The sequence below is a fragment of the Octodon degus genome, unplaced genomic scaffold (assembly GCF_000260255.1).
Source record: "Octodon degus isolate 3935 unplaced genomic scaffold, OctDeg1.0 scaffold00152, whole genome shotgun sequence".
Lineage (NCBI taxonomy): Eukaryota > Metazoa > Chordata > Mammalia > Rodentia > Octodontidae > Octodon > Octodon degus.
Genome location: NW_004524728.1, coordinates 1,679,828 through 1,694,517, shown reverse-complemented (window position 1 = coordinate 1,694,517; position 14,690 = coordinate 1,679,828). Strand labels below are relative to the sequence as shown.

General features: G+C 41.7%; 1 protein-coding gene across 2 annotated transcripts in view; it reads left to right on the top strand.

The window, feature by feature from the left end:
* Nucleotides 1–9,685: 9,685 nt before the first annotated feature.
* The window catches only part of Ca8 (carbonic anhydrase 8), a 136,510-nt gene continuing 131,505 nt past the window's right edge, over nucleotides 9,686–14,690 (top strand). For both annotated transcript variants that reach the window (XM_004642355.2, XM_023702453.1), the window contains exons 1-2: nucleotides 9,686–9,971; nucleotides 10,905–11,096. In XM_004642355.2, coding sequence (XP_004642412.1) covers nucleotides 9,872–9,971; nucleotides 10,905–11,096 — 292 coding nt within the window. In that variant the 5' untranslated portion in view covers nucleotides 9,686–9,871. The remainder of the gene's footprint in view (nucleotides 9,972–10,904; nucleotides 11,097–14,690) is intronic.

Sequence of the window (14,690 nt, the reverse complement as noted above, 5' to 3'; positions counted from 1 at the left end):
CGGACCTGGGCTAGGACTGGGTCTGGGGGTTCCCGGAAGTCGGCAGAAGTTCCTACTCGGCGGGAGGGGTCGGGACGTAGGGCAGAGTGGTGTGGGGCGGCCCGAGGGGATGGGAGAGGGTCCGGCCCACGCTGCGCCTGGGCTGGGACTGGTCCCGCTGGTGTAGGGTAGCAGGAAGCTCTCCACACACTCACCGGACCTGGGCTAGGACTGGGTCTATCAGTGACATATTAAAACATGCAAACACATCTAACAGAATAACAGTTTTCCATTGTTAAAAAATACATGGATATTGAAATTAGCATGACATTTTACCTTGGAAGACACACTGTACTTCTTGTGGAGGGGGTCTCGAGAGGAGGCTGTGAAGAGCCAGGGAGAGGCTACCTGAAATCTGATGGAGAGCTATGTGGCCAGGGAGGCCGGGGCAGCTTAGAGCTCAAGGTGCATCAAGGTACTCTGCAGGCACTTGAGGTAAACGCATGTGTGCATACTGGGTATTTCGTGTAGTTCAGGTGGGTACAGTGTTTCATGTTTCCCACAGATAAAGGTGGCACGTACCAGTTTCCCATGACAGGTGTATTTATTATGTATCATAGATGTCTAATGGAAGTCTTACTGTGCTCAAGTTGTTCATTAATATATTAATTTCATTGGAACAAATTTGCATTTTCAAAACATTTGGTAGATCTGACTGTTCTAGTTCAAATATTTATATTAATGTGTTTAATCTTCTCAACAGCCCTTTTGACTTGATGTACTTAATGCCCTCCTTTTATTTATTATCACATAGAAAGATTAAGTAATGTCACCAAGATCAAAACTTGTTAAGCAGTAAAACTATCACACCACATAACCTTTTAGTGCATTATACTATGTTAGCGATAAGAATGCACTTAAAAGATAAGTGTTCACACATGACTTTTGAAGTTGCATTTATTTAAAAGAGGTTCACTTGAAATAATTCTCAACATATAATTATTGCGTTTTACTGAAACCTTTCATGTTGGAGCTTTAGTTTATTTTTCTGTTAAGGTGGAGCATATGAAGTGACCATGTTTTGTGCTGCTGTCCCTTGCACGACAGGTTCAGTCAGCTGCAGCGGCGGAGGTCTGCTGTCCCGCATCCTGCGAGACTGGGGCGGGAGGACTGCACGTTTGAGTCCAGCCTGACTAGTTTCATGATTTAGCAAGACTCTGCCTTGAAATAAAGCATGAAAAAGGGCTGGAGATACAGTTCAGTGGGAAAGCACTGTTTCCAATCCCTAGTACTGCAAAAAACCAAAACAAAACACAAATTGAGTTTCAGTGAAAGTGTTGTAGTCCAGCTTGTTTTTGGCTTAGTATGTGCTCAGCACCAGACTGGTGCTTCTCTTCCATTACTGGTAATTATGCTGAAATAAATAGCTAGTGAAGTCCAATCAAGGAGTTCCAATCATAATATAAACATGCTCTGTTACCATTTAAGATGTTTAATGCTTTGTGTCTCATTAGTATTTCAGGTTCTTTCTCATTATGCAAACTCTTTATGAAGTGGAAATATTGAATGTAAAACTTCTTGAACACTTTCTTCTTTTGAGAAGTAACATTTTAAATTGCTAAGTAGGCACTTTAAATTCATACCCCATTGAGAGTTGGTAACAAACATGAATGGGTGAATAACTAATGACACTCTGAATGGGGTTTTGCAGCATGGCGATTAACACCTGCCTCTGAGGGAAGAGCGGATGGCAGGCATGAGCTCACTTCGAAGCTGATTAGAGCTGCATTCAAGTCTTACCCCCCTCCCTTTGTGAGCTCTGTGGTCATGGGCAAAGCACTGAGTTCTTTGACTTTGAGTTTCTTCAGTTGTATAAAAGGTCAGAAGACCAGAAGTGGGTGAAGACAGACTGAGGGCTTGGGAGTAATGTTTTCAGTGGGAGGAGGGGTTTCAGTCACAGATTCCCTTGTCTTCACTGGAACTTTTTTTAATTTTTAAAAATATCTTATATTTATTAATTTGGTGCATAGTCTCTGTACTCAGTGGGGACTTGTAGTGATTCTGATGTCTCAGCCTCCCCAGTGCGGGGATTACAGGCATGAACCACCACACCTAGTTTCAGTGCTGGCACAGCATGCCCAGGGTTCCTGGCTTGGCACGGCACACAGTACCAGAGATCAAACCTGAGTCCTTGTGCTTGCCAGGCAGGTGCTTAGACTGCCCAGCTGTCTCCCCAGCCCTGAACAGAGTCTTAAAGTTGTTTATAGATGATCCCGTGTGGACAAGGGCCCCAGGGAAGATATAGATTTTAGTTAATGATAATGTACCAAGAATGGCCCATCAAGAATAACAAACATGCCATATTACTATTAATAATAGGAGAAATTACGGTGACGTGACAAGATATAGAAAAACTCTTAGTGTTTGTCTTCCCAGTTGTTCTGTAACAAGAAATTATTAAAGGAAAGAACCAGAAAAATATATATATATATATTTTTTGTGGCACCAGGGATTGAACTTAGGTATCTCCCTGGCCTTATTTTTTTAAAAGCTCTATTGTACTATCTGCAGTTTAATACTTTATTTTCCCTTTTGGATGTCTGCAGTCTGCACTTAGGCTGACTCACCCAGGGAAGGGCGCAGCGGGCAGGAGTGTGCTTCTGCATTGCCGGATGGCACACAGCAACGCAGTTACCATCCAGGTACCCCAGCGGGGGTCAGAAAGCGAGGCTTGGAGCTCGAGATGGGCTGCTCAGAGCGCAGGCCCTGGAGTAAGGCATACTTCTGGTTACTCACTGCTTTTATTTGTTACTTTTCTCTCTTGTTGCTGGGACAAAACACCCCACACCCAAAATTAAGGAAGGAAAAGCTTATTTAGCTCACAGTTCATGGAGTTTTCAGTCCGTCCTTGGTTGGCTCCAAAGCAGAGTGCCACATGACAGAGGGCAGCAGCTCATGTTGGTGGGAAACAGCAAAAAGCAAAGGGAGGAGCCATAGCGGCAGCTGCTAGCATCTTGTGGCTCTTGACATTGTAATGCAGATTTACCTGCCCTAGGGCAAGTGTAGCACTCACATCCATAATCCCAGCATTGGATCAAGAATTAAGCACAAACTCTAGAAGCCACCCCAGTGACTGCATGAGGCTTTTGGGGAGCACCGAGATACACGAGAATGAAAGGGAATAGTCTGTAAATGTGCTCGGCCTAGTATGTTACATACTAAGTAATTGATTCAGTTATTCATGCTACATAATAATTGAAAAGGTGGTGACTGAAAACACTGATTTATTACTTCTCATGTTTCTGTGGTCTGGGAAACTTAGCAGATCTGCAATGAGCTTCTTTCTGCCCCCCAAGCTGGGGTCATTCCCTTGCCTCCATCAGTTGGTGGCTAAGCTGTTCTGGGACATGGAAAGGGTATATGCAGGAGTGGTGCCTCCTTATGGCCTCACAGTCTTTTCTCCCCATGTGGCTGCCTGGGGCATTCACACAGCATGGAGGCCTCAGCGTAGTAGGAGTTCTTAGTGAATGCTGGTTTCTGACAGCAGAACGAACTGGCCATTCTACTCAAAACTTTGCCTGGGTCTGGCAGAGGGTCCCTCTGAAACAGCCTATTGCACAAAAAAAAATCAGGAAAGAGCCCTGACTAAGGAGAAGAGCAGCTTGGGCTGCTGGAGGAAAGGAATTATGGCAGCTGTCTTTGGGGCCCCCCGCAGTGCTCAAGTTACTATTTCTCTGGAATTTGGTTTGCTGTCTTGCCTGACAGGTGTGGCTATTCCTACAGGGCAAGCGAGGCATTCTGGGTGCTGTTGGAACTGGAATATGGGTGGAGCCCGGGGGCTATTCAAATATGGAAATGTTATCTTGTCTTAAAGAAAAATGTCTCAGCATTAGCACAGTTTTAGTATTGCAGTTCTGTAAACAATGTACACTCATGCATGCCACCTAGTTTGTATTTTATTTCATACAATAAGACTGAAATATGCTCTTTTAAAAATAATCACTAAAGGACTGGGGAGATAGTTCAGTGGTCTAAGTGCCTGCCTGGCAAGTGCAAGGACCTGGGTTTGATCCCTGGTAACACATGCTATGCTGGCCCCTGGGCCAAGTGGGCCACCAAAACTGGGCATGGTGGTATATGCCTGTAATCCTAGAGCTGGGGAGGCTGAGACAGGAGGATCACTACAAGTCCAATGTGTGTAGCAAGATCCTGTAGCACACAAATACATAAATGAGCAAATAAATTAAAAATAAAACATTATTTTCCCCTTGTATAGTGCTATAGAATAAAGAAAATAAATTTTTAAAAATGTGCTAACACAGACTTCTGTAATGAGGTTTTGCTTATGTTTCCTTTGGATTGGAATATCTGCCTTTTCCTTTTCATACTGGGAATTGAACTCAGGATCGCATGCTTCCAAGGCAGATGCTGTGCTGTCGAGTTGTATCCCCAGCCCTAGAATGTTTTCCTTAGCTCCCCTGTTTCTCCTTTTGTAGGCAGAGGGACACTTACCTAACTTCCAAGATAGCTCACCTGTCACTTCTTTATGAAGTTCCTGGTGACACAGCAGTTTCCAGGTAAGCAGGATCACTCCTTCTCCTGAGGTCTTAGTGCACTCTGCAGACTTCATCTTAGTAACCAAAGCTTTTATTGCTGTATGGCTGGTGGCCTCCATATGCTGCATAGAGAGAAAGAAGAGGAATAAGGAGAGCCATTAGTCTGTAAAGTTTTGTGGCTACTGGAAAAGGAAGTCAGAAAATATGTGTTGAAAATATAATCTCAATTTGAGGGCTAGAAATATGTACACAGTATTATAGAAACACAGGTAAGAAATAAGATGTACTTTAACCATCTTGGTAGGTTTTTGTTTTTTTGGCAAGGGGCCTTTGAGAGGAGATTTTCTTGTTATAATGGTAGGCTTAGGAATGAACTGTGTGATGATCCTGAACATTCCAACTTCAGTACAAGTTATTTTGGTCCTGAAGCAGTAAGGTTCCCTGACATAACTGTATTAGAGAAGTAAAGAGAACTGTGGTCCATGTTTTCTTAAAAGAAGTGAAGTTTTTGTGAACATGGGGGCTTCCTCACAATGCTATAAGGTTGGGAGAATGTTAGGTAGGGCCAGGACTTCTCAGACAATTTTCAGGTTGAACAGAAGTACTGTACATTGTCTTATACTGTTTAGTTTCTTCACAGGCCAGAAGCATAGATTTATACTTTGAATAGAAAGACAAATATTAAAAAATGAGTAAAAATTACTCTCAGACTCACTTCTATCTGATGGACTACTGACTGTACGAGCCAGCTTTCATGAGGCCGTGCTGCTGTCTAAATGACCTCCAAAATCGTAGTGGCTTGCAAAATGTGTTTGTGTCGCACTGACACTGCATGCTAACTGGCTATAGTTGTGATACTTTTTCACCCTCATTCAATGGCTCCAGGATGAAGAATCCATGGCTTTCCTGGAATAGGTAGATTTGTAGAGCAGAGAAACACAAACAATGGTAGAACCATATAATAATTCCTAAAGCTTTTTTCCAAAGAACGTAGCACATGCCACTGCCACTCCTAGTTGTGCAAGGCAATTTCTGTGGCCAAGCAGTGAAGGGCCGCAATTGTTAGAAACAAAACAATGTACTGTAGCTACAAACTCCTATGGCTACTAGCTGGTGGTTCTGAAGATGAAAGACCAAAAAGAGATGAAAATGGCTTATCATTATAACTTTTTAAAATTTTTATTTATTTTTGTGTATTTAGGACAGGGTCTACGGAGTCTACAGGGGCTCACTACATAGATCGGACTCATAGTGATTCTCCTGTTTTCAGTTTCCCATGAGCTGGGATTACCAACGCGTGCAGCCATGTCCAGTCTCAATTGCTGTGTCAGAGTACCCCAGAGGCGGATCAAACCCTGGCCACTGCACTCTGCCTAAGCAGGCGCTTTAGTCTGTTGAGCTATCAGGCAGGCCCACATTATCATTATAACTTTTAGCAGGCAAAACATAGGATTAATCTGGTCAACAAATACAGAAGAAGAAATCAAAATTTATTGACAAAATTTGAAATTGTTAGAAACAAAATTGTCTACTTTGAGGAAAACTTTGATGACCTTCCTGCCAAAACATCAGTCTGACTATTGAGCTAAACAACCAGAAGAGTGCCTTAGTTTGGACAGAAGTCTACTGAAGCACAACAGACTTTTGATGTGTCAGTCTTAGGCCTGGCTGATCACAGATGTATGTAAAAGGGAACAAGGATCAACCACATGGGATCATCATAGGATCTGGCATCAGTGTTCCCCTTGGTGTGGTTTTTGCTCACTTAGCATCCTCAAAAATCATATTTACCTGTTTTAAGTTTACCTCAGAGGTTGTCTTGTCCAAGAAAGATTTCTGGATCTTTCTCATCATTATAAATCATGCCTTTCTTAGATGGAGTGGTAACTGCATTTGTATTCGGCACGCTTCTTATAGCTTTGCATTGCAGTTCTTCATTTATTCTCCCTGCTGTACTCAGAGAACTGTGGATTTCCAGAGGGCAGCAAGTGTCTTGTTCTGGTTGGAGTCTTCCATAGAGCCTGGTGCAGAGGAGAGCTCTGGAGGGAATGCAGCTGGCCCTCGTTGAGGCTCACGAATGGCAATCTGGACAGCAGGCATCTAAGGCCCGAACGATTAGCTCTGCCCTTGGTGGGTTCCCAGACTGAGGGATGCATGTGTGTGGCAGAAGACAATAACTGTGTTTGTGATGACCTAAGGTCCAGTCTCACCAATGCACCAAGGACACTTCTAGGTAAAGCAGCTAAATGGTGAGGAGAGATTGGAAGGAGAGGGTTGGGTAGGTACAAGGCGCTGTGCGTGGCGCTTAGTGTCTCTATTGCTGACATCTAGATTAGTTTGTCCCTTTTAGGTATTTCTATTTATATGCTCTCAGAGTCAAATGCTAATTAATTATATAGGTCTTAGTTTAAGAAATTGCAGTGATGATGTGATTCGACCTTAGTTATGCAAACAGTGAAAATGAGCAATATGAGGATAATTAAAAGATTAAATTAAACATTAGGTTGAAAAGGATTAAAATCATATAGAGAGTTATGTGAAATAGTTATGTTCATAATAGAGAGCATGAATATTTTTAGATTCTCCAAATTTAGATTTAGATATGCTTGTTCTATTTTGTATATCAGAGAAATGTCCTATATCTTTGATTGATGTGTTTAGATTTTATGGTGACAGACACGTTATAATAACTAGAAATAGAAATCTCATCCTTGATGGTAATATAGTGCAGGGAACTAAGAAGAGAAGGTCTTAAGGTGCTGTTAATTAGCAGCAATCTGCAGCACATAGTCTCAAAGCAATTAAAAATGTTAAATGAATATTTGGATGCAGAGTGGAATGGCTCATATGGGGGTGGGCAGGGCACCCTAGGATTGTTTATAGTACTTACATGAAACAAATTATGTTCAGAAATCCAAGAAGACCAAATATAGGTCAACACATGTTTGTCTAGTAGGCAACTACATTTTTTTTTGGTGGAACCGGGGATTGAACTCAGACCCTTGCATTTGCCAAGGAAGCACTTATTCCACTGAGCCATCTCCCTGGTTCCAGCAACTACATTTTTGAATGGCAATGTATTGTTAGTTGTATTGTCTATTAGCTGAAAAATCTAATATAAACTAGTCAGTCTTTCATCCTATCTTTTGTAAATGTAGTACTCCATTAATTTACAGAAAATTCAGTTAGTTTGCAACGGAGATTTTTGTTGTCTTCTAGTTCAGTAAACATATCGATGTTTAAGTGATAATATAAGTGCCATCAGGGTTGCACCATGGCTACAATGCCACAGCTACACACATTTGGGGATCAAAGGGAATGAATATTGCTTCTGTGCTGAGAATGGCGAAGTGATTTGCTATTGAGATGCTCCATGAGACTTTGTGTTGGTTTCACTAGTTGAGGTGTTTAATGACTCCATGAGCACACTGCTAAAAGAAAATAAAAACCAATTCAACATTGCAAACAAGTTTTCAAGTAAGGAAAAAGAAATGATATATGCCTTTCTGGAGAATGTAGGTGGTGATGGCTAACACTTTTGGTAGCGCTAGCTAGTTTTAATAGCTGTGGCTTCTAGTAGGCTTCTGACAGCCTCAGGCACAGTCAGGTGCAAATAAAAGGTGGAATAGCCACTAAAAAAGTCCCACAAGGCAGTGAATGAAGAATCAATTTAGTCCCTCTAACCTGGTCCTCTGAATGGTGTAGCCAGTGTTAGGCTCATTGTGTTAAGGAGAAAGAGAAGTCAACAAGTGCTTGAAAACTAACTGAGGGTTATCTCCAAAGATAAACCTGGCTGGTAGTTTTCACCTAACTTACTAAACTTTTCAGAAAGTGGTGGAATTGGCTTGAGTATTTTCTCTCTTTCAGCTCCAATCCTCTTCCCAGAAAAGATGGCTGTGATGTGGCTTTTCATTTCATTTATTTATTTATTCATTTATTTATTTTTTCTGGTTTTATATTAGTACTTTTATTTATTTTTTAATTTACTTAAGTTTATTGGTACAATGTAGGCATATACAATGGTCACATTCATCATAGGAAATTGGCTTTTAACAAAAGTAAGGGTGCTAATCAGGGAGTTGAAGAGGAGCACAGAACCCTAAAATTCTTAAGCTATCAATCTCTCTCCGTATTTCAGGGGGTAAGCATTCATAAAAGTGGCATGATTTAGGAAAAACAGGCTGGCTAAGGGCTAGCAGACATTCCGGTGTGTCACACAGCATATAAAAATAAATTACGTTTAAGGCAAGAATCTAAGCTTATTAGGCAAATACGTCCTCTAAATAGGTGGATAAATGAAGGCCTTGGGGCAGGGGCTGAAGTCATTAACAGTGAACTGGGACGCCTGTTTATGAGAAATAACAGTGTGACCTCTTTGGATCTGGAAAGTTCCTCATTGTTACGCAATGTGTGTGTTTCGTTATTTACACGATTGTAGTAGGCGCTGGGGAGCTGTGTACACAGCAAGGTGAGCCGGTACAGCACCCCAGACTCTGAGACTCGAGCCAAACACCGTTTCCTCAATACTTTGCACTACTTTTGTCCTTGAAATAATACTTCATGCAAAAATTTTCCAAAATGTATATTCCACATTAGAACAACTTATGTTCCTTAAATGTTTTTAAGAGCTACAGTACAAATTTCTTGGAAAAATTTTCACTCTTTTCTACGATGCTATAAGGACCAAATACAAAGTACACACTAAATAATGAAAAGGCAATGCTTGGAAAATCCTTAATTTTGTTGTAGGATCTTACACTTTTCTCCCTTTTTCTCCTACACATCGCAAACCACCTTTCTCTTTTGCAACTCCCTCTTTGCTATTTTCCAGGAGTTAAGGTGAAAATAAATAAGGGACAGGAGTTCCTGGCCTAGGCTGGGGTGTGGGACCTGGGGGCTGACCTTGGGTGACTGGGGTTCTGGAAGGGACGCGCCGACCCAGGCAGGAGCAGTACAGCTGGAGCTGGAGGTCAGGACGGTGGGCGACCTTGAGGGGAGGTCTGGGGAGCCGGCGCTGCTCAGGTTCCGGGCGGTGGTCCCGGGCCCGGTTCTGCGGTCCTTTCCAGGGTGCCCGGGCCTCGAGCGAAGGGGGCGGGTCCTCGCGTGCCAGTCCCGCCCCGACCGGGTTTATAACTCGCCGCCGCCGCTGCCTCCCTGCGCCAGGTCCCGGACGCGCTGCCCGCAGGTCGTGCAGAGCGGGGCACCGGCGCCCACGGCCACGGCGCGCGCTGTTCCTCGGCTTCTCCCCGCGCGCTGCAGCTCCCGGGGGCGGCGCACCGGACCCTCAGAGGCGCGGGCACCGCCGGTGACGGCGCAGGGACCGCCACGGCCTCCTCATGGCTGACCTGAGCTTCATCGAGGACACCGTCGCCTTCCCCGAGAAGGAGGAGGATGAGGAGGAAGAGGAGGAGGGCGTGGAGTGGGGCTACGAGGAAGGTAACTGCCGCGTCCGCGCGCCCCAAGCGGCCTTGAGCCCTGCGCCCGGCAGGATCCGAGCGCCCTCCGCGCCGTGTCCGCGGGGCCTCGGTCCCTGCCCTCGCCCGGGCGCTGCGGGGGTTCGGAGCCCGCGAGCGGTCCAGCCCCGCGGTGCCCGCAGGAGCAGCAAGAGAGCGGTACAGGCCACCGTCCCATGGACACGACTTGGTCCGTGAAACTAGTTTTCCAGAAGGATGCTAGCAACGCTCAGCTCCTTCCAAAAAACGACTCTTCGGTTCCAAACTGCATTGGGGGTTGGCGAGAAAGGGTTGAGTTTTAAAAAGAAACTTAGTTTGCTCAGTTTATCCCTGAAGACATATGTTTCCCAAATGATCAACCATTAGTGCTGTTGTTTACGACGTACACTGAACTAAATAGAAAGTGCACAATTTCTGTTATGGAGGTTAGAAATGCATAGTAGGCGTGGGCACATTGAGCGTGTTTGCATTTCTGATAGGTGTTCTAGCATCAGAATTATAGTTTGGCTCTTATGAAGCCTGTGGAAGTTGCAGCTGTTTCCTAAGTACTGAACGTAAGTGAACTAATGAGCAGAGGAAATTTTTGTGGCGTTTTATTCTAATCAGTTAAAGATGACCTCAGTTTCCTAGAGCTGTAAATTATTACGTCTATGTAGGCAAATACCAGCGAGTGGAATATTTCGTTATTCCAGGATGTTGTGTGTAGTAGTAATATTATTAGCTCATTCATGTAATGAATGTAAAAATCTACACATGTTCTCCATATTTCATCTGTATAACAGTGATACTCAAACCTCTCTTCAAGGTTTTAAAGATCAGCAAATTGAACTAGTTTTTTTTTGCTTGTTAAATTTTACTGTAAATTTTTCTTGTCGGAAACCTGTCCTTAATTTTGTTTTTTTCATTTTGTCCTTAGGTGTGGAGTGGGGCTTGGTGTTTCCTGATGCTAATGGAGAATATCAGTCTCCCATTAACCTGAACTCAAGAGAAGCTAGATACGATCCCTCTCTGCTGGATATCCGCCTCTCTCCAAATTATGTGGTCTGTCGGGACTGCGAGGTCACCAATGATGGGCATACTATTCAGGTTATCCTGAAATCCAAGTCAGGTACTGTGGAGCACATGCTCGTATACTTTTGTAAGCTAGAAGTCATGAAAGAGCTGATGAACATTGATCTAACTTGTGTGATTTTAAAGGTACAACTAACAGTTATGGTTTTTTTCAGGACATCTTTGTAAGTTATAAGAAGCATTTTGAATTATTTTCTGAAACAATTTGGAAAGAACAAGAAGATGAAATTTTGAAGATGTCAGGTCACTGTTTTTTGATATTACTGGAACCACCTTAGTTTGATGAACTTACTTCTCATGAACTGTGAGGGAAAGTGTATGAGGATGTACTGGTCAGCATTTGGTTCTAAGTTGCTGATTAACTGAAATCATTTAAATAATTACAAGTTTCTTTTATTACTTTTTGAAACCAGGGATTAGGATTTATTGACACAGTCTTCCATTCAAGATAGACTTTTCAAATTAATTTTCTCTACTATGTTAATAGGATAAGAAGAATTTTGACTAATAGCAATTAAAAAATCTTCTAAACTCAGTTGCTTTTATTTTTAATTCAATCTTTCCCTTATAATTTGCTTAACACAGATCTGAACTACTTTGTGGAATATGATAATTTCCAGGAAAATTGAATTTTAGCTTTAGTGTAGGGGAGAAGAAAGCAAGCATTTTTAGAAAGTCATTAATATCATACTTTTCATAGTAATAACTTTTTCCCTCATATGGGGAAGTAAGAAAGATGTAGATGAGATATGTATATGTACCAGTACCACACAATAAATGTTTATAATATATTATAAATCTATAACAATAATCAATGGGAAGAAATATCAATTAAAAAGAAGTGCAAACGTATAGTATTTTGAAATAGTGAGATGTGCTTGATAAACAGAGATTATGCTCAAATTAATTCTAAATTCATAAATTTAATATTTCAGACCATAAAGTCTCAGGGTCTACTATTAGGTGAGGTTGGTATTATTTCCAATGATAGATTTTTTTATTCATCATAAGTTTCTGCCCTTTAATTTGGAATCCATGAGCATCTGATTTGAATTTAAATCAGAATTCTCAGTGGGCTTTATCTATGATTGACATTGAAATTGTTTTGAGGTATAATTTTTATATGTAATGTAAAATTATCCAGTGATGACCTTCTTGGCATTGAAGTTCATTTTAAGGTACGATATCTGTGATATGTGACATGTGTGATAAGAAGGTTGACATGCCTATAGCCTGACTGGTGTGCCCCTTTGCACTTCTAAAAGTAAATGTTTATTTATAGATCTATAGAATAAAAATGTGTTTCCTGTTAGTCACCATGGCAAGTGCTGGCTGTGTACAAGTGGGTAGGCTAGCTTGTGAGGGGTCACAGTGGTGGGAAGGTGTACTTGTTCGGTTCTTCACACAGGAGTAAGTATGCTGTGGAGGTGTTGTGAAGTAATATGGGGAGACAGAGCAAGACTAAGTACAAATAAATGCTGCCCTGCAACAGTGCATCCAGTCCTGATGGAAGATCAAACTTACTTTGTCAATTGGGTTTATAATTGTCCTTTAGTATCTTCACAAATGTTCAAAGTTTTCTTTGGTCCCTTCAATTTATCCTAAAAAAGACTATCAAGCAATGTCCTCGCCCTCTAGCCTCAGGTATGTTTCTTTTTTTCCTCCTTTTCTCTGCCTTTCCACCTCCAGGACTCTGCGTTTCTATCTGCCTCCTGGGAGACCGCCTTCCTCTTTTAGATGTCCTATTATCAGTGCAATGATTTTCTCTCTTTCAGTACACCTGCAAACTTAAAAAGAGGCAAACCAGTAGTCTAATTCTTTTTTTTCCAGAATATTTAAGCTTTCCTAAGAAACAATCTATAAATGCTGAATATCCTGTCATTCTTTTACATGGATAAAGTTCTATCTCTATCAAAATACCATATAAACAATATAAATAATTGAATTACTACATTTCTCTTTGCCTCTAGTGACAACTACTTTGGGCCTTTTCAGCTATTGCTCTTGCAGTTACCTCCATAGCTCTTAATAAGATCCTGATGGCATTTCACTTTGATATTTAAGATATCTGTGAACAGTCTACTATGGAAACCAAGGTCAGCTGTCTTACTGCACTCCCTCTTGTGGTCTGTCCCCATCATCATCCTTAAATTACATTTGTATTTAAATGAACACTTGGTGTTTTTATTATCATGACTCTGTAACTGACATTTCTACCTTAGACTATATTCTGTCCCTTTTATTGAACAATGTTTCTTTTCCTGGAGTTAATATATTTTTATTTATTTTTAAACTTATCCATCACACGTTATTTTTTCACTGACAAGATGACGGGTGCTCTATCAGGATGTTCAAAGGCATCAGATAGTCTAGTCCCACCTCTAGCTCTTTCCTCCTTCTGTCTCCTGGAGGCTGCTGTTTCCTCTTTGGACAGTATGCTCTCCAGGCTTTTTTTTTTTAAATAACCATCACCGGTTACTCCCTGGACCAGGCTCCCATGATCTCTCCTTGTTTATCTCCCTTGTTGGGTCTTGTCTTCCCAAATGCTATGTCCCCCTCCTTTGGAGTTGGTCTGCCATTTTAGAGTGTCTTGGTTTCCTTCCTGCTCTAACCAGTTCATCTCCACGAACTTTCTAAGCAAAAGGGCAGTGAGCGGCAGGTGTTAGGATGCCTTGTATGTCTGTTTGGCTTTTATTGTGCTGCACACTTGGTTGGATTTGCCTAGGAAAATGGTCAGTGTTGGAAGTAAGTTTTGGTACCATTTGGTGTTTGACAATTGTTTCATTGCTTTCTGACTTTCAGTCTTGCAGTGGAAAGATCTTGTGCCATCTGCTTTTCAACCCTTATGTGACTTTTTTTCTTTTATTCTCTCCAGAAACTTACAATTTTGAACTTCTGTTGTTTAAAAATTTTATGACCATATGCTTTAGTATGATTTTTTAACTTACTGTTCTGGGAAAAGACAAATTTTCTCATTATTTCTTGCATTGTTTCTTTTCTTTTTCATCTCTCCTTTACACCTAGTTTCTGTTTCTCTCTCTTCAACTTTCTAGTAGATTTCCCCAACTTATATTGTTCAGTTTTTCAATTGAACTTAAAATTTTTGATCTCATATTTTTAATTTCTAAAAAGAATGCTGATTCTATGAATTTAAACCAATGTAAAATAGAGTATGCAGAATGTGACAATGTGAGATCTTTCTTCATTTTTACTTGTGTTGCTCCTTTCATGTGTCCCTCTGTGTATCTGTCATCTTTCTACTTGTTTTGGTCCCTCTTTTTCATTTGGGATATTGTCCTCAACTGCCTAGTGAATTTCACTCTTGGTTCCTACTTCAGAATGGCTCTTAGTGGATATGGGTAGGGACTGAGGTCTAGTAGACCTTATAATTGTGTCGTAAACAGGGACCTGGCCTTGGCGGGAGGCATCTGTGTAAATTCACCAGGGCTTGCCTTCCTTTTGCCTGTATTTGGTCTTGAGCCAGGGCTTGGTTTGCAGCTGGTTGTCTGTGTTCTGACTGTTACCACAAGTGGTGAGCACCAGCACTGGTGTGCTTGCATTTCCTTTGTCTTCTGCTAGGGAAGTAAAAGAAAGCTGCCTAGCCACTGGGAATGGGGTCGGGAGGTGTAAA